At 37.5% G+C, this 26438-nt stretch overlaps 2 protein-coding genes across 4 annotated transcripts; one reads left to right on the top strand and one right to left on the bottom strand.

The window, feature by feature from the left end:
• Positions 1 to 1796: 1796 nt before the first annotated feature.
• Positions 1797 to 8865, bottom strand: LOC135786246 (uncharacterized). 2 transcript variants are annotated; one of them, XR_012336545.1, is made up of 4 exons: positions 8607 to 8865; positions 8208 to 8511; positions 6023 to 7226; positions 1797 to 2674 (listed from the first exon to the last, which is right to left on the bottom strand). XR_012336545.1 is itself a non-coding variant. In XM_073814336.1 (3 exons), the coding sequence occupies exons 1-3, from the start codon at positions 8757 to 8759 to the stop codon at positions 6088 to 6090; spliced, it is 1596 nt and encodes a 531-aa protein (XP_073670437.1). In that variant the 5' UTR covers positions 8760 to 8865; the 3' UTR covers positions 4507 to 6087. The 2 variants fall into 2 exon arrangements, 1 of the variants encoding a protein (XP_073670437.1); XM_073814336.1 differs by lacking the exon at positions 1797 to 2674 and having other exon boundaries at positions 4507 to 7226.
• A 2877-nt stretch (positions 8866 to 11742) lies between these two features.
• On the top strand, positions 11743 to 24124 carry LOC141282023 (NACHT, LRR and PYD domains-containing protein 12-like). Of its 2 annotated transcripts, XM_073814333.1 has the most exons (11): positions 11743 to 11914; positions 12077 to 12172; positions 12869 to 12973; positions 13491 to 13595; positions 13823 to 13918; positions 19052 to 20863; positions 20973 to 21146; positions 21489 to 21665; positions 22279 to 22452; positions 22815 to 22988; positions 23835 to 24124. In XM_073814333.1, the coding sequence occupies exons 3-11, from the start codon at positions 12879 to 12881 to the stop codon at positions 24010 to 24012; spliced, it is 2985 nt and encodes a 994-aa protein (XP_073670434.1). In that variant the 5' UTR covers positions 11743 to 11914; positions 12077 to 12172; positions 12869 to 12878; the 3' UTR covers positions 24013 to 24124. The 2 variants fall into 2 exon arrangements, with proteins under 2 accessions (XP_073670434.1, XP_073670433.1); XM_073814332.1 differs by lacking the exons at positions 22279 to 22452; positions 22815 to 22988; positions 23835 to 24124 and adding an exon at positions 21933 to 22112 and having other exon boundaries at positions 11744 to 11914.
• Positions 24125 to 26438: the final 2314 nt, after the last annotated feature.

Below are 26438 nucleotides of genomic sequence, written 5' to 3'. Positions count from 1 at the left end.
GTTTGATTTCAAATCGCTCTCGCGCTGTTCTAATGTCATCCCCCTGTCACGCGGAGTTTGTTGGAGGAGCAAGATCCGATGAATACGGTAAAAAAAAACTCGTTTAATTTTTGTATCATATTGAATTTACGATTCCTGGACTAGTGATGGGCAGAGCGAGGCTTCGTGAAACACTGAAACAGTTGAATCAATTGTGTCGAGGCTTCGAAACAGTGACACCTAGTGGTCATTTGCACGTATTGCCATAGATCAGCCTTGACAAGGTTTTAGACGAGCGCTGACAAATTGTATCCCACATGTTGTGTAATTGAGATAAGTGTTCAGGTGGGAGAGTGGATAGTGTCCTAGACTCTCATGCAAAAGCCCTTTGGATCGAACCCCGGGAAACGCATTGTTATTACCGTCGTCACAATTAAGTTACATATTTTTTGTTGTTGTTTTAACATCTGTTTGACAACTACATGAGCTTTTAGGCTCATCATTGTCAATAACTATAAGCTGGTCTATTTAATAAATAAATTGAATAGAGATAAATACCACATAAACAATAAGAAATTAATAAAATATATCAAGCCACCATGTCACATCTGCTGTGTGTGGAAGGACTTAGCCTACTTCTTTTTTACAGATAATTTCTCCAGCCTTTGAAAAACTCCTCTCACAAAAACCCACAAGGTCAATATGCGTTTATTTCACTTTTATACAGATGTGCGATTGTGTTGTCTGTTCCCGACCGTGCCAATCAAACGCTGATTCGGCAGACCACACCTGATGAAACATTTAGTGAAACACTTCGAGGCTTCGTTTGGTCATAGTCACGTGACATGGGTGTTTTGAATCACGCTTCGGATCAGTGTTTCGACACATCTGCGCTTCGGGATCTCGCAAAGCTTCGGAACGACTGTTTCGCGTCAGCCATCCCTATCCTGGACTCGCCTTTGATAAAAGACAATGTGAGCTGATGTTGGGTAATATAGCCATACTCGTGCTAAATTATTAACTCAGTCAAAAACTCTCCAGCTTTGCAACCAGTTTTAGTTTACCTGAAAATAAAGAAAGTACTAGAGGCTTCATAAAATTAATGAAAGGAGAGATGAATGTCATTATTCAAAGGCATCAAAGTGTGCAAAAACACAACACAAACACGATTCAAAACTATAGGCTACTCTCTTTGTATACAAATTTCAAACAGGATTAGAATAGAATAGAATTATATTTTAAATATGACAACAAAAACACAAGACTGTAAACGTAATAATATCTTAATGTCACAATGCAATAATATTATAAAATTTTAAAACTGCATATACTGTTGACACACACAAACACAAAATGAAATGCACTGTAAGTCGTTTTGGATAAAAGTGGCTGCCAAATGCATAAATATATAGATATAAAACTCAGTCTATATAGATTTTTCTCTCTCACTCTATTTGCAAGGAAAATAAAGGAAAACGTTAGACTTAAAATCATCTTTCTATTCTGTATTACTTTATTATTTGTTTCAGTTGTGTGCTTGCGTGTCAGCGAGCAAAGTGCCCTTTTTATTTTTTGAGCACCTGCCTCTCCAATTGTCTCTGCACGGCCCTGCTTCTCCTATCAATGCATCAAATCTTCGACTATTCGGGGTCACCTCTAATTTATTTAAAGCTGAGTTGTCTTTTGATTTCATTCATTAATTTAAACACATTTAAAGAAGCATTGATAAGCACCATTGATGGGTGATTTTGCTTATTTTTTTCAGAGACTTTAAATCTGAACTTATGTGATGTGTAGTAAAGTGAGAGAGTTCAGTGTGTGTTATTGTTCTCTACAGGTTGTGTAAGTGTGGTGTCACAGATGAAGGTTGTGCAGCTTTGGCTTCAGCTCTGAAATCAAACCCATCACATCTGAGAGATCTGAATCTGTCTATTAATAAACAAATAAGTGATTCAGGAGTGAAGCTGCTCTCAGATTTAAAGGAGGATTCACATTTTAAACTAGAGACACTGAGGTAAGTAAATTAATGTCTTTGTTGTTTTTAGCACATTTTCTGAAGTGATTGTTGAATGATTATTATGATTTTAAATGGACTGGTTATTAAAATGATTAAAGTTGCATCCCAAATCACACACATATGCAATATTTTACGTCATTTTCTAGTAACAAAAGTTTAAGTACTGTGTTCACACTGAAAATACCAGAAAAGAAAGTGTACTTTAAGTACCCAGATGGTGCACTTATTCAACAGAAAATTTAAGTGTGCAATGCTGGACACTTTGTAAGTTTGTACACTCAACAGTCGCTGCTTTGCTTATGAATGAAGCTTTATTTATCATTGTACAAGTACAACGAAATTACAGCCATCAACCTGTCCATACATACAATACATAAAAACAAGGGGGGTAGACAGAACAGGTCGACAGAGCATTGAGAAGAAGTACAGCATTACATGAGGGCGGGTAGGTTAAAAAAAAAAAAAACCCAGACTATGCTCCAAAAGGAGTACAGTTTGGGAACAGGGAAAAAAAACACCTCAGCAACATAAGCACATAGTCAGTACATCTTATATTATGAACAACACACGATTTGCAACAGGATAGGGGGGAATTGGGGTTGGAGATAGCCCAGCGCAGGCAAGCAGCCACCGGTCCTGCAGCCATATTCGGCGCTGGTCTCAGACCCTTCTGTCCGGCTGGGGAGTACAAAGCAGCGAAGGTGAGGGATTTATGTAACAGAAGAGAGGCAGGGCTATCAGATGCTGTAAGAGAGCAAAGTTTACCTGCGGAGACCATAGTCTGATAACTCAATGAAGTCATGTTGAACAAAACAAATAACATTAAGGGGCGGTTTCCCGGACAGGGATTAGACTACTCCTAGACTAAAATAAATTTAAGAGCAATTAAAACGGAAAACAACCTTCACTGACATATCTTAAAATACATCAGAGCCCTTTGTTTTGCCTCAAACTGCACAAAAGTAATGTTTTTAGTAAGGCATGTTTGTTAAAACTAGTTATATTTCCTAATTAAACTAAGGCCTAGTCCTGGCTAATCCTTGTCCGGGAAACCGCCCCTAAAAGAACTGTACAAATAGATTTTCATTTATTTGCCCTATACTGTGTTGTGCTATGTGTTTAAATTCATTTGACCTCGTCTTGTTACCACTTACATTTTCAGTTATTAAAAAACATTGTGTTCAATTTGGGATGCCCTGACGAAAAAGAAGTTTATTCAAGTGTGCTATAAGTATACTTCTTTTAAACTTTAAAATAAGAAAGTATACTTTCAGTTTACTTTTTATGTACTTCTCTAAAATGTACTTAAGGTACTTCTCAGAAAATATACTTAAATTGTACTTAAGTATACTTGACCTATACTGACCGAAATGTCTAAGTATATTTGGCCTATACTTATGGAGCTAGAAGAGTCTCAATAAAGATAAATGCACACACTACATTCACATATGCACACACAGGATTCATAAATACACACACAGGATACACAAATGCGCACAAAATTCACAAATGCACACACAAAATTCACAAATGCACACACAAAGTTCACAAATGCACACACAAAATTTAAGAAGCACAGAAGATTCACAAATGTACACAAAATTCAGAAATGCACACAAAATTCATAAATACACAACCAATTAAGAAATGCAAACAACATTTACAAATGCACTCAAGATTCACAAATGAACAGGACAAGATTCAGAAATGTATTTCTGATGCACACACAAATATATCTTGATTTACAAACTGTTTTGGTCTGTGAACTTTACTGCATCCCCTGACTTGGCTCGACACACAAATGCCTTTTTTTAAACTGGGAATGATCTGCAACCAAGGAGATAACTAGCTAAACACTTTAAGTTCTACATACCGCTCCCCTGTGGTTGCCAGAAGCCATGTTGAGGTCTCAACCAACCAACTGACAGACAGAACTCCACCGCGCTAACGTTAGCTCGCGCCCGCACCACGTGCATATCACGCTGTGTAAACTTCTTCTTCTTCGGTTTTATTGGCGGTTGGCAAACCAGCTTAAAGGTCATGTGATTGGCTCATAAGTAAACAATCCCCCACGTGGGGTGAGTTGTTGTGATTGACTAAAACAAGGGAGATATCTGATTGGTTGCAGATCATTCCCTGTTTAAAAAAAGGCATTTGTGTGCAGTAAAGTTCACAGACCAAAAACAGTTTGTAAATCAAGATATATTTGTGTGTGCATCAGAAATACATTTCTAAATCTTGTCCTGTGCATTTGTGAATCTTGAGTGCATTTGTAAATGTTGTTTGCATTTCTGAATTGGTTGTGTATTTATGAATTTTGTGTGCATTTGTGAATCTTCTGTGCTTCTTAAATTTTGTGTGTGCATTTGTGAATTTTGTGTGCATTTGTGTATCCTGCGTGTGTATTTATGAATCCTGTGTGTGCATATGTGAATGTAGTGTGTGCATTTATCTTTATTGAGACTCTTCTAGCTCCATATATACTTGTTTACTGACATATACTTAAAAGTATAAAGTAAAAATGCAACAACGAAAGATACATCAAGAAAGCTGCAAAAAGCCATATGAATAGCCCTGGTGAAAAATAAATATACTTTATTGTATTTCAAGTATATTTAGCTTTGCAATAGTACATTACAAATAAACTTAGAAAGAAATCTACCATCTTTGAATATATTGAAAGTATGCTTACAACATATTTGCTTACAATTAAACTTTTAACATATTTCAAAATAATTATAATTTAGTATAATTACTTTAAAAAAATATACTTGGAGTTAAAGTTCTGTGCAATTTTAAGTATACTAATTTGAACTTATTTTAAAGTTTATTTTAGGTATATTTTATCTGTTAAAGTTATCATTATAATAATGCGCTGACAGCATATTTATAAAATACATTATTTAGCATATATACTCCGATCTCATTGGTCGACCTGTTAATTTGTCGGGTAAAAAAGGGAAAATTCGACACAGTGGTAAATAGACCCTTTTATTTATAAAAATCTATATATTTTTGAAGATACACGGTTGGTATGTTAAGACTTTAAGACAATATGATGATTTTAGTGTAGTTTGTTTTGTTTTATGGTACAGAATTTGTACCTTTTGCCTATTCTTTCTATTCAGGGCAGGCAAGGATAGTCGAATCTGCAACTATTTCCCCAAGTATACCAATCACATTACCTTAAGTAAAGTAATACACTAAGATTAGATCATACTTACATATAATTGTCAGAAGACTTTCCCGTGGTTGATTATCTGAGCAAAGTTCATGAAAGCAGACGACTTCTTGTCTTTTATAAAATTTAATAATACAGTTTAGTTGTTTGTGATTACAAGTTTTGCCGAATTAAAAAGAAAAAGAAAATAAATAAAAATTCCAAATTAGATAAAAAGTAATAAAACAAAAATACAAAAATACAGAGTCTAAAAAATACTAAGTCTAGAGCACACAAGATTTCAGGCTGTCAGATAACGGAGATGCTGGCAGCGGTGTCCAGATCTGAATAAGTTCTGCAGCAGCATCAATCTATAGGGACGGTCTCAAGGCCAAATTCTAGAAATCATATTCAAGGCCTCATGGCCTTTGATCCTTACATTTACTGGGAAATTCCCCAATCATCTTATATATGCGACGAAGTCTCTTTGTTGTTCTTCTCCGAGCTCTTCTGCGCTTTCTCCAATGAAGACAGGTCTTTAAATCATGCTTTAAACCGTAATATATCCCTTATGGTTTGTTCTAATACTTGTATCAATCTCTCTACTCTTAATAAACTAGTAAATACAAAACCATGTCATTTTGTTAAACATGCAATTTAAGAGTTGTCATGCATATATTCCCAACTCGGTGATTATAATACTTTGCATTAAAGCAACACTTGGCGTATAAAATAATAAAAATAGTTTAACATAACAAAAGGAGTATAAAATAACAAACCATAGTTTTCTATTGCTCCAAAGAATTACATATAAAATGAGGTGTATTATTTGGCTTATAAAGCTTGGATAATTTGCTAAATCTTACCCAACAGTTTCAGTATGTTTTTTCTGATGATTCTGAAAACTTTCAGAATGAGCAAATCTCTCTCCTCAGATCGGGCAGACGTACGGTTTCTCTCCAGTATGAACTCTCTCATGGACTTTTAAGTGACCTGCCTGAGTAAAAGTCTTCTTACAATGAGAACATTTGTAAGGTTTATCACCTGTATGAGTTCTCTGGTGTGACACTAAACCGACACGTTGGTTAAAACTCATTCCACAGACATTACATTTGTAAGGTTTCTCTCCGGTGTGAATTCTTTCATGGATTTTTAAGGAAGCTGAATGAGCAAATGTCTTCTCACACTGAGAGCATTTGTAAGGTTTTTCACCTGTATGAATTCTCTGGTGTGATACTAAATGTTCATGTCGACTGAAACTCTTCCCACAGACATTACAGTGATGAGGTTTCTCTCCAGTGTGAAGTCTCTCATGGACTCTAATAGAACTTAAATCAGTGAAGCTCTTTCCACAGATCGGGCAGACGTAAGGTTTCTCTCCAGTGTGAACTCTCTCATGGGCTTTTAAGTTACTTGACTGAGTAAACGTCTTCTCACACTGAAAGCATTTGTAAGGTTTTTCACCTGTATGAGTTCTCTGGTGTATCACTAAACTGTCATGTCGATTAAAACTCTTCCCACAAACACTACAGTGATAAGGTTTCTCTCCAGTGTGAACTCTCTCATGGGCTTTTAAGTGACCTGCACGAGCAAACGTCTTCTCACACTGAGAGCATTTGTAAGGTTTTTCACCTGTATGAGTTCTCTGGTGTTTCACTAAACTCTCATGTCGATTAAAACTCTTCCCACAAACATTACAGTGATGAGGTTTCTCTCCAGTGTGAATTCTCTCATGAACACTTAATGGAGATGAATTTGAAAATCTCTTCCCACATTGAAAGCAGACGTAAGGTTTCTCTCCAGTGTGAATTCTCTCATGGACTATCAGATGAGATTTATAACCGAGACGTTTATCACAGTGTGAACATTGATAGGGTTTTTGTTCAGTGTGTAGTGTTTTGTGTGACTTGCACTGATACGGTCTCTCATTAATGTGTTTCTTCAGATGATGTTCATGTTCTGTGTGTTTTCTCTCATGGCTCTCTAAATATCTCAATGTCTCTCCATCGCTGATGCAGGAAAGAGTCGAGGACGTTATTTCTCCATCCAAACATAATTCACTCTTTACATCTGAAAGAAACATGAAACACATAAAATGACTTTTATTTATATAAAGTAGGATGAATTGAGATTCAGTATCTTTTCTATATTCACACAGAGAGAGAAGACAGCTGTCAGTGTTGGTATTATAGCTGCATGGGTAATTACATATTGATTAAATCAAATTGTTTTGTCTTTTACTGAATTTATACTTAAAACTTTTCATTATAGTAGTTTACAATGGATAAAGGGTTAACATAAAATTAACTTGTTGTGTTTCTATTCAGGGCTCATAAGATGACTTGATGAGTGTGCTTTACTTTGGTAAGTGGTTAACTGGTCAATATGAGCATCCCTACTTCAGTGTTGGTTTTGACACCCTGCTGGTGATACCCATATGAACACAGAGCCGGTGTTAATTTAATATCAGGGATTTTACTGTGTATAGCTCTGGCAATTTGGGGAAATTAGTTTTGCGATATTACAAACCTCCTGTCAACTATTTTGCACACCCCTACAATAAAGTTTTATTTTTTTATAAAAAAATTTAAATAAAACAAATTGCTTCACACCCAAATCCCTAATAAAAAAGCCACAAATCTCAACTAGTTTTAAAAAATAGATGTGTGTCACACTTTTAGTGGTTTTTCCGAAACAAATGCCACTTGGTGTCATTGTTTGCTGCATATTCTTGTGAAAATAAAATATATTATTGCATAACTATTAACACAAAGTTTTAGAAATTTGAAAAATACATTCTTGGAGCTTTCCATTGTTATGATTATTTTAGGTGTACAGTATGCTATTAGTGTTATAAATGTGTATTAACAACTTCATCTCATCTGTGGGCCCCTTACATTTGACAAAATTCTCTCTCTGTCATTTTCTTTTTCAAAAAGGTGATGAATTTAAACTACACACTTAGAGCTACATAAAACAGTTTGTGTGGGCCCGCAACAGTTAAGGTTAAAAAATAGTAAAAATGCAACAATTGTGGAGACATAAATTTACCTGACAGAAAAAAATCATGACCATCATTGTGATTGTCTTCATATTCATCAGATGTGGGTTCAGTTTTAATCTTCATCATGAGGTTCTTGCAGTCGATGAGTTTGACTGAACACATCTTGAGTTTGGTCTGCAGGATCTGCTGCTGTTCTCCAGCGTTCAAGACAGAATCCAGAGACTCTGTGGAGGTTTGATCAGTAGATTCCTCATCCTGTAAGCCCTGATTACTGTCACACACTGTAGTGTTCTGAGCGTCTGTGGGCTTTGACTCAGTATAACAGAGTAAAGTCAGACTGAGCTCGGAGTCCTGTTTGGAAGATTCACAACAAACACACACAGAGTAAGATTAGAAATGATTTGATGTTGTCTGATTCAGGTAAAGGATGTTTAAGCTGTACAAACCTCTCCCTTCAGTCCTTCATCTCCTTTTAACCTCAGCTTTGTCTCCAGTAACGCCACCTCTTTCTTCAGCTGAGAGATTTCTGTGATGAAATCATCAATATCCAGCATGGACAGATCAGTTCCCACTGATTTACAGCACATCACATCCATCATCAACAACACTAAAATAAACAGAGACAAGACTCTGTTTACACTCAATAAAACACTCAAGAGAAAAAACACTGAGGATACACAAACACATCACACGTGAACTCTTTCTTCTTCTTCTTCTTCTATTGAGTTTTTATGGCGGATGGCAAACCAACTTATGGTGCATTTACCGCCACCAACTGGACTGGAGTGTGAAGATGAACTCTTTCTTTCTTTCTTTCTTTAGTGGGTTTATTGGCGGACTAAAGAGCTGCAGAGCGCCTCCTGCTGTACTGGAGAGAGAAGACGCTCAACAACTTCATTCATCTCTCATTCATTACACAAGGAGGTTGATGTTTCTTCATGTTGTGATAATGGCTTTCACAATGCTGATGGAGAGGTAACTTATACTCAGAATCTGTTTCCAAAGTAACTTACTCGGTGAACTTAACCTAGTCAGGAGCAGGTTTTATTCTGTAAACTCAAAGTTTTTGTCATCCCTTCCCCGGGTGGCATCCAACAGTTCCTTCTTGTGAAATGAATGAGAAGTGTTGAGCGTCTTCTCTCTCCAGTACAGCAGGAGGCGCTCTGACTGCAGCTCTTTAGTCCGCCGATAAAGCCACTAAAGAAAGAAAGAAAGAAAGAGCTCGCGTGTGATGTGTTTGTGTATTCTCAGTGTTTTTCTCTCTTGAGTGTTTTATTGAGTGTAAACAGAGTCTTGTCTCTGTGTATTTAAGTGTTGATGATGGATGTGATGTGCTGTAAATCAGGAACTGATCAGGGCTTACAGGAATCTACTGATCAAACCTCCACAGAGTCTCTGGATTCTGTCTGTAACGCTGGAGAACAGCAGCAGATCCTGCAGACCAAACTCAACATGTGTTCAGTCAAACTCATCGACTTCAGGAACCTCATGATGAAGATCAAAACTGAACCTACAGAAATAAAAACTGAGCTAACAGAAATAAAAACTGAACCCACAGAAGTAAAAACTGAACCTACAGAAGTTGATGGTCATGGTTTGATATTTCGCCAGGTATGTCTCATCAGTTAATCCCGTAATTTTGTTCCCAATCCTGGGAGCCGATCCTGTACTTCTGGTGGTCCTAAGCAACTTTGTGATGGGCACTGTAAGCGCGTTAATAAAACCTCTTTTGTATTAATAAAACCAAATCCTTTTGGACAATGAAATCTAGAAACTAGATTTATTTTCTTAGGTCATTTTGCTCATCAAGAAAATACATTTTGATTTAAGAATGTTTTGACATTTATACTGAAAACAAGACAGAATACTAAGTAAGAAAGTGCAGTGCAGTAAGGCATAAATAGTGATGTGTGAAGGATTAACTGAAAAGATAATCACACACAAAAAAACTAGACAAACACTTTACATTTATTAGCTACGGCAGTAAAAATTGCTCGGTCAGAACAAGTACATGAATTTACAAGTTGTTTATGTAGATTGTATTTTATAAGCTTAATTATGGTTTCTTTTAAAAGTGATTTAAGACTTCATTTAAGGCGCTAATTTACTGACAAATGTTGAAAATGCATGTTAGGTAAAAGTACAAAAGCACAGTATGATGCACGAGCGCGTATCCCTCTCCTTAAAGGGATAGTTCGGCCAAAAACAATATTAAACCCATGATTTACTCACCCCCAAGCTGTTGATATTTTAGAAAATATTTTAGATCTTTCAGTTGATTAAATGTAATGTTAAGGGGTCCCCCCATAGTCCACGACCTTCAAGTCCAAAAAAAGTGCGTCCATCCTTCACAAATTAAATCCAAACGGCTCCAGGATGATAAACAAAGATCTTCTGATGGTAATCCATGCGGTGGTGTTGTAGAAATATCCATATTTAAAACTTTATTAACGTAATTAACTACCTTCCGGTAGCGCCGCCATCTTAGACTCCTCTGTATTCAGGAGAGAGTATTAGCGTAGTGTACGCACTTTTCTTAGTGACGTATGACAAATTCGGAGGGCGGGGGCACAGAGCAGCAGCAGAGTAGCCTCCGTAGGCTGCGTAAGCACTCATCCTGAATGCAGACGCGACTAAGATGGCGGCGCTACCGGAAGGTAGTTAATTACGTTAATAAAATTTTAAATATGGATATTTCTACAACAACACCGCACAGATTACCCTCAGAAGACCTTTGTTTTAGGGATGGGCACGAGTACTCGATTGCTCGAGTACTCGAACGTGGCATCCATAATATCAGCCTGGCCAGGCTGGGAGACCTGCTTGACCAGCCTGGGAGACCAGCTTGACCATCCTGGCCAGCCTGGGAGACCAGCTTGACCAGCCTGGCCAGCCTGGGAGACCAGCTTGACCAGCCTGGCCAGCCTGGGAGACCAGCTTAAACCAGCTATTTCCATCTTAAACCAGCTAAAACCAGCCAACCAGCTTAGGCTGGTTTAAGCTGTTTTTTTCAGCAGGGAAATAAAACAAAAAACACATAATACACTTTGAACTATGTCTTAATTAAGTTAAATATTTTTTTAAACATATTTTAATAAAAATCTTGCTATTTTTTGTAAAAAAAAAAAGTCTAAAATGTTTGGCCATATCTGCTTTACACTATTTTGACCAGCAGGGGTCGCCAGCGTGTGTGCTGTTTCGAACTGCTTCGAAAAACTGAATCAATTTTCGAAGCAATTGGTTCAATTGATTCGAAGCTTCGAAAAGCTTCGTTTCTCCCATCACTAACTCGAACTGCTGTTTGAAAGAAAATTTCCACACAACTTCAACGATTCCGATGGTTTAATGGAATCCATTGGGATTCCTCACCCCACTCCTGGTACCATGTATTGTTTCAGTACAATAAATAAAGATAATCAGAATATATAGTACTGGCGTCTTTATTTAGTCCAGCACACAATGCATGTCTCATTACAAACTCTTCCTCTAGGGAATGCACGTCATCTTATATTACATTACTGCCACCTGCAGGCATCAATCAGTACTCATCACAATAGATACTTATTACACCCCAGGTGAAAGTAAACTTGTGTGCAAGGCATCGACGTTAAAAAACAAGAAAAACAACTTGTGATCAAGGCTGGCGTCGCCATTTTAGTACAGCGTACATTAGTACACAAATACTCGTTTAACTGATTTTAACGTTTTAAAAGTGTGCGCGTGGTTCAAGACAGGACAACTCGTTTTAACACAGGTGAGTGTGGAGTATGTTGAAGTACATCACAACGTATCCGAAACTGTTATGGTGAGACACGTATCTGATGATCTCTTTACATATGTTCTTAACTGTTCCTACTGGTACATATCTATTTTTCTCTCATTTATTGCTCTTTAAATTTTATTTTGTTTATTCCAGATGGTAGATCAGAGTATATCTGGTACAGGTTTCCACATTCATCGGGATTCAGTGGGTGTTTCCGTCTCCTCGTACTGATTTAAATAAACCCCAGAGGTATGAATATTTGTGTATAAAGTCATGCAATCACTAAAGTAAAAACCAAAATGTTTAGTTTAGATAACAGCCTGTATTTTGAGTTCTGAACAGCTTCAAACATCCCAAATATCCATCTAAATCAGTAGAAATGTATTTTCTGTTGTAATGACATTAACAAAAGTTATTATAAATGCTGGTCATTTTCCACCAACTAAATAGGAAGTTTTTATTTCAATTTAAACTAGTCCACTGCTGTTTGTGATCGTAAAAACCCAACTATTTTATTTTTACTGTATGTGATTAACTGTTTACTACATAAAATTAATATGTAATATACATATTCATATATTAATATGTATATTCATTATGTAAATGACATTCTGTGAACACAAATAACCTTGATATCTTAAATATTTAGTGTCAAAGATTGAAATCAAACTTCAATGTTTGTAATCTCATTATATTATATTATGAGACTTTAACCTGAATTTCACAGACAGGGTCACGTTTATGCACTTATTGTATTGTTTTCTGAGAGCAATCATGAAGTGTTGTGCATTGACCCATCGTCACTGTTATGAGCTGTATCTTTGTCATTGAACAAAATTTATTATAAGAGAAAGTCAGCAATTTTATTTAAAAGACATGACATTCTTTCTTATACAGTCTATCATTATTACACGTTGTCACATTTCTCTTCATGTTTTGTCACAGTCAAGTCCAGATGGACAGATCAGACCCCAGCTGTGTGTCCATGAAGAGTGACCGGTCTATGGAGCCTCCACCTGGGTTACAGGAACACAATAATCTTGACTTTGGGTAAATGATACACCAAACATGTTGACCTTATTCAATCAGATTTAAATCATTATTCGTGTGAGGGTATTGTGAATCACTTTTAATGCTATTTAGCTGTGTGCGTGTGTGTGTGTGTGTGTGTGTGTGTGTGTGTGTGTGTGTGTGTGTGTGTGTGTGTGTGTGTGTGTGCGTGTGTGTGTGTGCGTGTGTGTGTGTGCGTGTGTGTGTGTGTGTGTGCGTGTGCGTGTGTGTGTGTGCGTGTGTGTGTGTGCGTGTGTGTGTGTGTGTGCGTGTGTGTGTGTGCGTGTGTGTGTGTGCGTGTGTGTGTGTGCGTGTTTGTGTGTGCGTGTTTGTGTGTGCGTGTTTGTGTGTGCGTGTTTGTGTGTGCGTGTTTGTGTGTGCGTGCGTGTGTGTGCGTGTGTGCGTGCGTGCGCGTGCATGTGTAATAAAAAGTCTGGGCCTGCAATAGATTTTATTCTAATAACAATTGAGGGAAAAGTATTGTATCATTGTAGTTTCTTTTCATGTTTTGTCACAGTCGAGTCCAGATGGATAGATCAGACCCCAGCTGTGTGTCCATGAAGAGTGACTGGTCTATGCATCATCCACCTGAGTTACAGGAACACAATGATATTGACTTTGGGTAAATGATTTACCAAACATGTTGACCTTATTCAATCATTTTTAAAAGAGTAATCATTTGTCCTGGAACCAAAATGAGTGTTTATGGGGGTTTTGTGTATTATACTAGGACATGTTTACACAAATATAAAATTGTTTTGAGAATAATTCATTTGAAAGAATAATAAGGACATTGAAATATTTCAGTCAGTTATCCCTTTTTTGATTTTTTTTCTTGAATGTTTTCAGGAGTCTCAACAAACTTCAAATATTAGAGTCACCAGAACCCAACAGTGACCAGTCATTGAATCTTCCACCTATTCAGGAGAAAGGATCAAATTTTAGGTACAGTAAAGTGAATTACATCAGGACTGTTGTTGGTCAACTTTGATGGCCCTTAGAATATTTTCTGCAATTAATATATAGACATCAAAATAAAGAACCAAGCCTCTGCTTAAAAAAATAAATAAACCTTTTCTGCCTTTTATGCGTTCATTTGAAATCACCACTTGAATGCAACTGAAATGTAAGCACTGTTATTTATCTTAGAGTGGTAAACTGCGTAACAATTCCCAGAATGTAAGGGAACACAACAACTTTTGTAGTACAACGAGGTCTCCCTTCGCAAATCCTTACGTGCACCCTTTGTGTTCCCCCGGATTTTCTACCGACTGCGGAACGGCTGCGGATCCGCTGCGGAACGGCGGCGGAGTCAATCGGATTCCATTCAAGTCAATGTGTGTTTTTCCGCTGGTTGTGTTCCGAATCCATCACAGCTCCGGCCATCCGCAGCCCTCCGAAACAAATACGCAGAGCTGTTTGACGGATGCCGGACAGCTCCGCAGGGCGGAGCCATGACTATATCGCGTGATCATACCTGAATTCACGAGATCTCGTGTTGTGATCTGTGCTGGTCCAGCAAAACGTCATAATTTAAAGTCATAATGGGCGGAGACAGAACTAGATATCGCGCGATCATCACGTGAATTTGCGAGACCTCGTCACTTTAGCACGCAGCCGCTCTGCAACAACTACGGAACTGGTGGGTATTGGCGGACGGCGGAGTTCGGAGCCGTAACGCAGCGGGGCCGATCTGCAGCCGCTCCACAGTTGGTGGAAATCTGGGGTTAGGCTGATACATTTATCGGAATTTTGACACAAGTTGATCCAAGACAGGCCGGACTTTGTATAGCCTGTCAGTGTCATTGGCTGACCTCGCTGTATTATCACTGAAGTGAAGAAATCTCCGTATTTTATGAGTACATCAGAAATGAACAAATCAATAAAGTCTTTAGGTTCTTCTGATTCAAGAGCAGCAGCATCACTGAGAGGCCCAGGATGAGAGGAAGGGAAAGTTTTTTGGCTGCCAGTTTGACTCTTGCCACCCATGGCTAACAGGTTCAGGAGCTACAGTCTGTTGGTTCAGAGAAGCCCTTGTTTGGTCCAAGACATCTGCCTTATTGCTAGGGATGCATCGAAATGAAAATTCTTGTCCGAAACAAAAAAAACTCACGGTTCGGATCATATTACAGTTTTTGAGTCACGAATCAGATTATTTTTCGGATCAGCAAAAAGGGGGTGTAAAATCAAATAACAAATAAAGAAATTGCAAACATTTATAAAAAAAAAACATTAAGTTGTACATTAATAAGGTCTGAAATTATCATTAGGTACCGAAATCAAATTAAATGAATCGTAACACTGTCTTTATCGTATAAATTAAATATATTATTATTTTTAGAGCTACAGAAATTATTTTCTCTTTGTCTTAGGTTGTTTGATTAACATTATTGACAGACTTAAAGGCGCAAAAGAGGATGTTTTTCGCCGACTGAGAATCCAAAAACGGTTACTGAGTTTTTTAAATGAGCGCATGCGTAAGAACAGCCTCCCTCCTTCACAGCTCATTTCTAGGGAACGCCTTCCAAAACTCGTGCACGAATATTTGAACACGAGTGTTTGTTTACCACCGGCATATGCTGTGTCGCATCTGTGGATTCATTATGTGAAATGATTTGATAATAATCAAATAAGACGTTAAAACGTTAGATCAGTCAACGCTACTCCCATTTCAACTAGCATGTAGCAGACTGGTCACTGCCTTACAACTACAGTACAAGAACAACGTCAATATACTTGAATAACAGTACAACAATAATTATTCCACAAAGAAAGAATAATCACTGTTACCTGTCGGGAAGAATTTTGCGAACTGCGCGTCTGTCTTGACACCTCTCTGTTCCTTCATTGCTCTCCAGCATTGAAATGTTTCTCCATTAACGACTCTGTTTACATTACGTTCTTCTGACAATTTTCTCCTATTCCCAGCGGCTTAAAGTCTTCCTTCGAGTTTCTTCTCTACCGTGGTGCAAATTCGAGGAGGAAAGCAGGATCGACAATGAAAACAAACCCAAACTTAAAGGACAAGTTCGGTATTTTAGACTTAAAGCCCTGTTTTCAGATTGTTTATGGTGAAATAGAATGGTTTTGACTGAAATTTCGACATTTGCGGCTGCCCTGAGAATTTTCGCGTGTTTGTGTTTCATCTCACACCTCTACAATGGGTTTAATGGTGCACTGGAACAATCCTCCCTTAAATGCATTAAACTTTCGTTTACAAAGACGTGAAACTCACCGAGTGGTCAGGGGTGTTCACTGATATGCAGCAAAAGATGCTTTCCAACAGCTGTTTTAGCATTCGTTGTTAACTTGTGGACCTATTTTTCCAAACGACTCACACCCGCACATTCTTCCGCTTAGAGCTTGAATAATAGACACTCCAGCCCAGGTGGTGGCGCTAATCCGCCATTGCCAATTGCAAGAATAGAAACAAAGTTCCCGGCGCGGAGTAATACCGTGCCTCACAGCACAACTAATACAAGTCAATGTTGGTAAAAACTACGATAAAACCTGTTGGAATGCGTCTTTTGCAGCGATTTTTGTGTGAGCATACCAGTGAACACCCCTGACCACTCGGTGAGTTTCACGTCTTTATAAACGAAAGTTTAAGGCATTTTAGGAAGGATTGTTCCAGTGCACCATTAAACCCATTGTAAAGGTGTAAGGTGAAACACAATCACGCGAAAATTCTCAGGGCAGCCGCAAATGTCGAAATTTCAGTCAAAACCATTCTATTTCACCATAAACAATCTGAAAACAGGGTTTTAAGTCTAAAATACCGAACTTGTCCTTTAAGATGGAGTTTCATGCGCTATGCGCATGCGTCGCCTGTGTTTAGTTACGTGAGCGCGCACGTCTCTCACAAGGATCGTAATGGCAGTGATTGACAAGCCAAAGAGCCAATCGCTAGTGCGATGACCGCATGAGCAATTGGCTGATGTTTTTAAGGCCCTATCTTGTGCACAGATGACGTATATTAATATTATTACTTTTAGTGCAGCTAATAGTCTTTTATCATTTAGTAAAGACAGTTTCAAGTAATATTGCAAAAAGTATAAAACAAACATCCTCTTTTCCACCTTTAAGTATTTTAATTGAGGTTACGGTCTCTTTAAATAAGCAGAGACTGGTTTCTGACTGTAATCTATACATACACTTAAGCCATAAACAAATGTTTTTATTAGAGAAAGAAAACTGTGGAGATAATTTTCTTTATATGTGCCCTGTCAATAACAGAAAGATTTTATGTTTGCTTGTTTTTTAAACGCGTCTTTCTCGTGTGTGCACTATTGAGGGCCCTTAAACGCGCGCCTGCACACACAGAGACCAAGGGCGAATCCCAAACAGCGCAACAGTCGCTCCACATAAAAACGTTACGTTGTTTTTCATTGCTTTATTCACCAAATGTATGTTAATGGACTACAGTATGAGACACAGCGCGACTCTCTCTAAAGTTTACACATTAAGAGTTCTGATCTTTGAAGGGCATACTGTGATGATTACGTCTGGACCGGACACTTCAACTGCATGTGCCTCTGTGCGTACAGAGTTAAATACAGCCACACCGCAGACATTTTGCTTCGGACAAGCACGTGCAGGTCGCAGTTTCTATTTGCGTCATTACAACATTTCGGTGAAAATTTTTGGTGGCCGAATATTCGGTGCATCCCTACTTGTTGCTGTGTTCTACCTGTAAATAATTGTATGAATAATTAAAATTACTGTAACAGTGACACACACACACACACACAAATAAACAAACATGCACGCACACAAGCATGCATGCAAGGACGCACACAAGCATGCTATGGCACTCAGAAACATGCATGCAAAATTGCCCAGCTTGTCAGTGAACTGCTGCTTTGTGTAGTAAATGCTGCTTTATCTGAAAGCAGGTGATGGCTATTAATTATGAGCATGCAATTTATGCTGCGTTCCAGGCAGGTTTTTAAACCCGTGAATTACGACTTCAAAACCTCGACTCACGACTCTATGCGTTCCAGGCAGCCTGTAACCCGTGTTTTTACAACCTTCTACCTGTGAAAGTGCAGTGGAACGGCAGTCAAACTCGTGACTTCCCATCCGTGAACTCGTACTAGATCGATGTACTCCCAGTTCAGAGTCGTGAGTCGTGGTTTTGAAGGCGTGATTCACGGGTTACCGGTTGCCTGGAACGCAGCATTAGCATGCAGCCATAGCGTGCACGAACACAAACATGTTATATATATATATATATAAAAAAGTTTTAAACATTTTGTCTTACCTTTATTCACTCTGGCACGTGGGAAGGTAGAACAAGACCTTGGCACTGAATTGCTCCATGAAGTGTCTGATGTATCACTGTCTGACTCTGAACTATCAGTATCCACACATTGACACACCGGGGCACTTTGTCTTCGTTCAGAATGAAGGGTTATTGGGCTATCAACGACATGACTAGAACTTTGTGACACAGACGCGAAACTTTGTATGTCTGTAAAGTCATCCCCCTCAGACTTTGTCCCGTTCCCAGTCAGATTCAAAATGGTCAAAACATGAGTGATCGGAGTCCGAGTCTATTAACACCTCCAGTGCCTGTTTAACTGTATATCTCTTCATTTTTATATGATATTACAATCTACATTTTCTCTGATACTTCCCTCTCGCACCGATCGTTTTTGTAGTTTTGATTACACACCTGCAAGTACCGTAACTCATTTAGGAGATGCGCAAGAGCCTTCTCGACCATAATACACCTACAACATGGATTGCGGAAAAACCCGTCTTTGGCGGGGAAGCATTTTCTCGCAATTGATGAGATAATAGCAGCATTGAAATATTTATCTATGAAATAATTGAAAGAACCTGATAAACACAGTGCATTAAATATATAAAGAAAAAATAAAGAAAAAACAAATGTGTAACATATATCTAATAGTCCAGTAGTTTGGAGGCCTAAAATGTCATAAAGCAGGGGGGATTGTAAATTGTAGGAATTTACAATAAGCTCACATTTACAATTACAACTGTTTCTTTATGAAATGTTGCTCTTTATATCTCGGTAAAGTTACCTTTTTAACTCTTTTGTTCCTTTAACAGCCCTGAGCCTAAATGTGCTGAAGTCTTGAATACATTCAGATCAAATCTGAGGAAGAAGTTTCAGTGTTTGTGTGAAGGAACATCAATGCAGAGAAACCCAACACTACTGAATGAGATCTACACAGAGCTCTACATCACAGAGAGTGAAAGTGGAGAGATCAATAATGAACATGAGGTGAGACAGATTGAGATTCAATCCAGAAGAACAACAACAGAGGAGACACCAATCAAATGTAATGACATCTTTAAAACTTTACCTGAACAACACAAACACATCAGAAGTGTGCTGACAAAGGGAGTCGCTGGCATTGGAAAAACAGTCTCTGTACAGAAGTTCATTCTGGACTGGGCTGAAGAGAAAGAGAATCAGGACGTCCACCTCATATTTCCACTTCCTTTCAGAGAAATCAATTTGATGAAGGACAAAACACTCAGTCTTTTAGATCTTCTTCATCTTTTCTTCCCACAAACAAAAGAAATGGAAATCTCCAGTTATGAATATAAAGTGTTGTTCATCTTTGATGGTTTGGATGAGTGTCGTCTGTCTCTGGATTTTCACAGCAGTGTCAGGTTGTGTGATGTAAATGAATCAACCTCAGTGGACGTGATGCTGACAAACCTCATCAAGGGGAATCTGTTTCCCTCTGCTCTCATCTGGATCACCTCCAGACCAGCAGCAGCTGATCTCATCCCCTCTGATTGTGTTGATCGAGTCACAGAGGTACGAGGCTTCAGTGATCCACAGAAGGAGGAATACTTCAGGAAGAGAATCAGTGATGAGAGTCTGTCTGATCAAATCATCTCACACCTGAAGTCATCCAGGAGTCTCTACATCATGTGTCACATCCCAGTCTTCTGCTGGATTTCAGTCACTGTTTTAGAGAGAATGTTGAGTGAAGCAGAGAGTCAAGAGATCCCCAAGACTCTCACTCAAATGTACACACACTTCCTGATCATTCAGACAAACATCAAACATCAGAAGGACTATGAGAAGAAAGTGAAAGATGAAGACATGATCTTTAAACTGGGTAAACTGGCGTTTGAGCAGCTTGTGAAAGGCAATCTGATCTTCTATGATGAAGACCTGAGAGATTGTGGCATTGATGTATCAGAAGCATCAGTTTACTCAGGATTGTGTACTCAGATCTTCAGAGAGGAGTTTGGTTTGTTACAGGGGAAAGTTTACAGCTTTGTTCATCTGAGCATTCAGGAACATCTAGCAGCTCTATATGTGCTGTATTCATTCCTGTTATATAAGCAGGATCTACTCAATGAATATTTACCGTCAGAATATGCAAACGAGTTCACATGTGAGACAATTTCACATCTGCATCAGAGAGCTGTGGGTAAATCTCTACAGAGTAAGAATGGACATCTGGATCTTTTCCTCAGATTTCTTCTGGGTCTCTCACTGGAGTCCAATCAGAAACTTCTGCAGAATCTTCTGAAACACAAAGAGAAAATCTCCTGGAGCAAAGAGAAAACTGTTGAGTACATTAAAATCAGAATAAGATTTAATCCTAAACCAGATAAATCCATCAATCTGTTTCACTCTTTAAATGAACTGGGTGATCAGTCTCTTGTGAATGAAGTCCAGGAGTATGTACAGTCTGGAAATCTTTCAAACAAGAAAATCTCCTCTTCTCAGTGGTCAGCAGTGGTCTTCATTTTGCTGACCTCAGAGCAGTTAGATGTGTTTAATTTGAGGAAATACATAAACAGAGACATCAACAAAGATCACGAAGATCACATGACATCAGATGAAGTTCTTCAGAAGCTGCTGCCTGTGGTTGAAGCATCAAGATCAGCTGAGTAAGTCACAATGGGTGCAATCATTAAGTGTGTGTGTGTGCGTGCGTGCGTGTTTTTTTTCTGTATTTTGTGGATTTAAATTGTATCTCTAATATTTTGTCGTTCTCAGGCTTACTGGTTGTGGACTGTCAGAGAAAAGCTGTTCTGGTCTGACTTCAGTACTAACTTCAAAATCTTCATGTCTGAGAGATCTGGATCTGTCTCATAATAATCTAAGAGATTCAGGAGTGAAGCAGCTCTCTGATGTACTGAAGAATCCAAACTGTAAACTGGAGAAACTGAAGTAAGTTTCATCACATCTTTAACAGATGACTTTTGTGGGTTTATATCATCACATTTGTCTTCAGTGATTCTTTACTGATATTATTTAATAACACAGTTTTGATTTTTACAGTGTTTCCTCTCAGTTTCTCTCTTTTTGTATATAAACAAACAAACAAACAAAGCAATCATTTATTTAAAGCAGAGCTGTATTTTGATTTCATTCATTAATTTAACCAAATTTAAAGAAACATTGATAAGCACCATTGATGGGTGATTTTGCTTTTTTCAGAGACTTTAAATCTGAACTCATGTGATGTGTAGTGAAGTGAGAGAGTTCAGTGTGTGTTATTGTTCTCTACAGGTTGAGGAGTTGTGATGTCACAGATGAAGGTTGTGCAGCCTTGGCTTCAGCTCTGAGATCAAACCCATCACATCTGAGATATCTGGATCTGTCTGATAATAAACAAATAAGAGATTCAGGAGTGAAGCGGCTCTCTGATGGACTGAAGAATCCAAACTGTAAGCTGGAGAAACTGAAGTAAGTTTCATCACATCTTTAACAGATGACTTTTGTGGGTTTATATCATCACATTTGTCTTCAGTGATTCTTTACTGATATTATTTAATAACACAGTTTTGATTTTTACAGTGTTTCCTCTCGGTTTCTCTCTTTTTGTATATAAACAAACAAGCAAACAAAACAATCATTTATTTAAAGCTGAGCTGTCTTTTGATTTCATTCATTAATTTAAACACATTTAAAGCAACACTATGTGTTTTAATAATGTCTCTAAAATTATTTCAGTGATAGAACAACTTTTATCTGGACAAATTGTACTGTTGATGCAACCTGAGCAGCCTCCTAGCTGCTACAAGCACACTCTGAAAATGGTGGTGGAGGGTAGAGCACACAGCCCCGCTCCTCCCCCTGCCTGCAGAAGAGTGTCTGATACCAAGCACTGTTGTGCTTTTCAACCACATGGGGGAGCTGTAAGTCATTTTTACATTGAAACTACATAGTGTTGCTTTAAATAAACATTGATAAGCACCATTTGATGGGTGATTTTGCTTATTTTCAGAGACTTTAAATCTGAATTTATGTGATGTGTAGTAAAGTGAGAGAGTTCAGTGTGTGTTATTGTTCTCTACAGGTTGTGTAGTTGTGATGTTGCAGATGAAGGTTGTGCAGCTTTGGCTTCAGCTCTGAGATCAAACCCATCACATCTGAGATATCTGGATCTGTCTAATAATAAACTAAGAGATTCAGGAGTGAAGCTGATCTGTGATGGACTGAAGAATCCAAACTGTAAACTGGAGAAACTGAGGTAAGATCATAAATGAGTTTCATCACATCTTTAACAGATGACTTTTGAGGGTTTATATCATCACATTTGTCTTCAGTGATTCTTTACTGATATTATTTAATAACACGGTTTTGATTTTTACAGTGTTTCCTCTCAGTTTCTCTCTTTTTGTATATAAACAAACAAACAAACAAACAAAACAATAATTTATTTCAAGCTGAGCTGTCTTCTGATTTCATTCATTAATTTAACCAAATTTAAAGAAAAATTGATAAGCACCATTGATGGGTGACTTTGCTTATTTTTTTCAGAAACTTTAAATCTGAGCTTATGTGATGTGTAGTAAAGTGAGAGAGTTCAGTGTGTGTTATTGTTTTCTACAGGTTGAGTGATTGTGGTGTCACAGATGAAGGTTGTGCAGCTTTGGCTTCAGCTCTGAGATCAAACACACATCTGAGAGATCTAAATCTGTCTAGGAATTATAATCTAAGTGATTCGGGAGTGAAGCGGCTCTGTGATGTACTGAAGAATCCAAACTGTAAACTGGAGAAACTGAGGTAAGTTCATAAATGAGTTTCATCACATCTTTAACAGATGACTTTTGTGGGTTTATATCATCACATTTGTCTTCAGTGATTCTTTACTGATATTATTTAATAACACAGTTTTGATTTTTACAGTGATTCCTCCCAGTTTCTCTCTTTTTGTATATAAACAAACAAACAAACAAAACAATCATTTATTTTAAGCTGAGCTGTCTTTTGATTTCATTTATTCATTTAACCAAATTTAAAGAAACATTGATAAGCACCATTGATGGGTGATTTTGCTTATTTTTTCAGAGACTTTAAATCTGAACTTATGTGATGTGTAGTAAAGTGAGAGAGATCAGTGTGTGTTATTGTTCTCTACAGGTTGTGGTGTCACAGATGAAGGTTGTGCAGCTTTGACTTCAGCTCTGAGATCAAACTCACATCTGAGATATCTGGATCTGTCTTTGAATAAACTGAGAGATTCAGGAGTGAATCCATACTGTAAACTGGAGACACTGGGGTAAGTTCATAAATGAGTTTCATCACATCTTTAACAGATGACTTTTGTGGGTTTATATCATCACATTTGTCTTCAGTGATTCTTTACTGATATTATTTAATAACACAGTTTTGATTTTTACAGTGTTTCCTCCCAGTTTCTCTCTTTTTGTATATAAACAAACAAAACAATCATTTATTTAAAGCTGAGCTGTCTTTAGATTTCATTCATTAATTTAAACACATTTAAAGAAACATTGATAAGCACCATTGATGGGTGATTTTGCTTATTTTTTTCAGAGACTTTAAATCTGAACTTATGTGATGTGTAGTAAAGTGAGAGAGTTCAGTGTGTGTTATTGTTCTCTACAGGTTGTGTGATTGTGGTGTCACAGATGAAGGTTGTGCAGCTTTGGCTTCAGCTCTGAGATCAAACTCGCATCTGAGAGATCTGAATCTGTCTATTAATAATCAAATAAGTGATTCAGGAGTGAAGCTGCTCTCAGATTTAAAGGAGGATTCACATTTTAAACTAGAGACACTGTCATAAGTAAATAATTGTCTTTGTTGTTTTTAGCACATTTTCTGAAGTGATTGTTGAATGATTATTATGATTTTAAATGGACTGGTTATTAAAATGATTAAAGTTGAGTCCCAAATCACACACGTATGCACTATTTTATGTCATTTTCTAGTAACAAAACTTTAAGTACTGTGTTCACACTGAAAATACCAGAAAAGAAAGTGTACTTTAAGTACCCAGATGGTGCACTTATTCAACAGAAAATTTAAGTGTGCAACGCTGGACACTTTATACACTCAACAGTCACTGCTTTTCTTATGTAACAGAAGAGAGGCAGGGCTATCAGCTGCTGTAAGAGAGCAAAGTTTACCTGCGGAGACCTTAGTCTGATAACTCAATGAAGTCATGTTGAACAAAACAAATAACATTAATAGATTTTCATTTATTTGCCCTATACTGTGTTGTGCTATGCGTTTAAATTCATTTGACCTCGTATTTTAACCACTTACATTTACAGTTAGTAAAAAAAAACATTGTGTTCAATTTGAGATGATACTGCTCTTCTAAAATTCATACCCTGCATTATCAAGTTGATATACTATACACTATATGCACTGTCATTTGGACACAGCTTATGTTTGGACTTATTTTGATGATGAAGATTATGATCTCTTCAGTTTTAGTATCGGATGATGGAGCCACTACAGTGATGTCACAACTCATTCAACAGAATGAATTAACACTGAAGACACATGAGTTCAGATTTCAGTATTAATTCCTGAAAGTATACAGAGACCATAAAACCTCTAACAATACATCATGTAATCTGAGGGAATTTTTATTTTTATTTGAAGTAGAAATTCTGACTAGCCGCAAACACCTTCCAGATACCATGATAACCCTGTATACACTTCACAAACCACAATAGATATTATAATATAAATCAATAATGGATCACAATATAAATCAATCATAGTAAAGTGACTGTGAGATGGTTTAAGGTTTGATGATAGGAGACTCATGTTATCTGTACAGTGAAAGTTATCATCATTCATGATCAAAGGGGAATTATAATAAGTTGGGTAAAGTCTGAGTAAAGTCTCATTTCAAAGATTTGTAAAACTATACATATATAATTCTCAAACAATATTTGAGCAAAGAGTTACGACATTTTTGGTATTCTAGGTCGATATGTCTAGGACCTATACTCTCATTCTGGTGTAAAAAGGACTTTGCTGCCCTTCCATGGCTGCAGCAGGCGCAATGATATTATGCGGTGCCTGAAAATAGTCCCCAGCTATTGAAAGTTATCAAGTGGAGTATTTTCGGGCAGTGCGTAATATCACTACGCCTGCTGCAGCCATGTTACATCAGCAAAGTCCTTGATTATTACGCCAGAATGAGAGTATAGTTCCTAGCCATACCTGCCTAAAAAAATCGCAACTTTAAATTTTTCGTCTGTCTTAGTACACGATGTAACTACAGGAGAGTCAAGTTTTAAATAGAAAAAAATATCAAAACTCTATGGTTATTTTTAGCTCAGTGCTAATGGTCTGATCAGATTCAATGGACTGTGCTAAGCTATGCTAAAAGTGGTACCGCCAGACCCGGACATCAGCTGAATGGATTCTAAAACGGTCAGAATCAAATGTTAAACTTTTGGGGAGCTGGAGAATGAGCATATTTTCAAAAAAAAGTGGAATGTCCCTTTAAGAAAAACATTGGTTTCTCTGGACTCAAATATTGTGTAATACTATAATAATTATACTATAAGGTTTTTCCATTGCGGAATAAAAGATGCTCCACCTCCCCCTGTTACCGGGTAAGTGAACAATGAAAATATCAACATTATAAATCTATTATTATTTAATGAAATGCTAAAATACAAATATAGATAAAATGGTTCAATCTTAAAAGCTTTGAGTTCAAACTTTCTTGCCGCCTTCTGTGTGCAGTCTTCTTTTATTTCTTTTCTTTATTGTTGTTTTGTGTATTTTAAGTCAGAATAATGTTTGTTTTTATTCAAACTGTAAATGTGGTAAATCAGATATTGACTTTTGTTTTGTGTCCTCTAAGATGGACTTCTTGCACAGGAATGAGAGTAGCACTGTGCAATAAACTCAACATATAAACCAGCTCTTAGACTTGTTCAGTTTCATTTCTCTGTTTTGAAGCCAGCTCTTATAATGACCACAGTAACATACACTATTGTACCTATCCTCAGGTTTCAAGGATTTTCCAAAATAGCTATAGCCCCCCGGTGAGTAAATGAATTATATTTAGCAACTAATACATTGCATTTGAATGTAAACACATTTAGATTTAAAATTGCAGCACAACTGCATGTCGGTATGTAAGACGATCATTGGTTCTGCATGTCTGTTTCGTCGCAATGCAAATGACGACTAGTCACAAGTACTTCAATTGGTACACAGCAAAATCCCCATAGTTAA

This window comes from Paramisgurnus dabryanus, chromosome 4 (genome assembly GCF_030506205.2).
Source record: "Paramisgurnus dabryanus chromosome 4, PD_genome_1.1, whole genome shotgun sequence".
Lineage (NCBI taxonomy): Eukaryota > Metazoa > Chordata > Actinopteri > Cypriniformes > Cobitidae > Paramisgurnus > Paramisgurnus dabryanus.
This window is presented reverse-complemented; position numbering and strand designations above follow the sequence as displayed.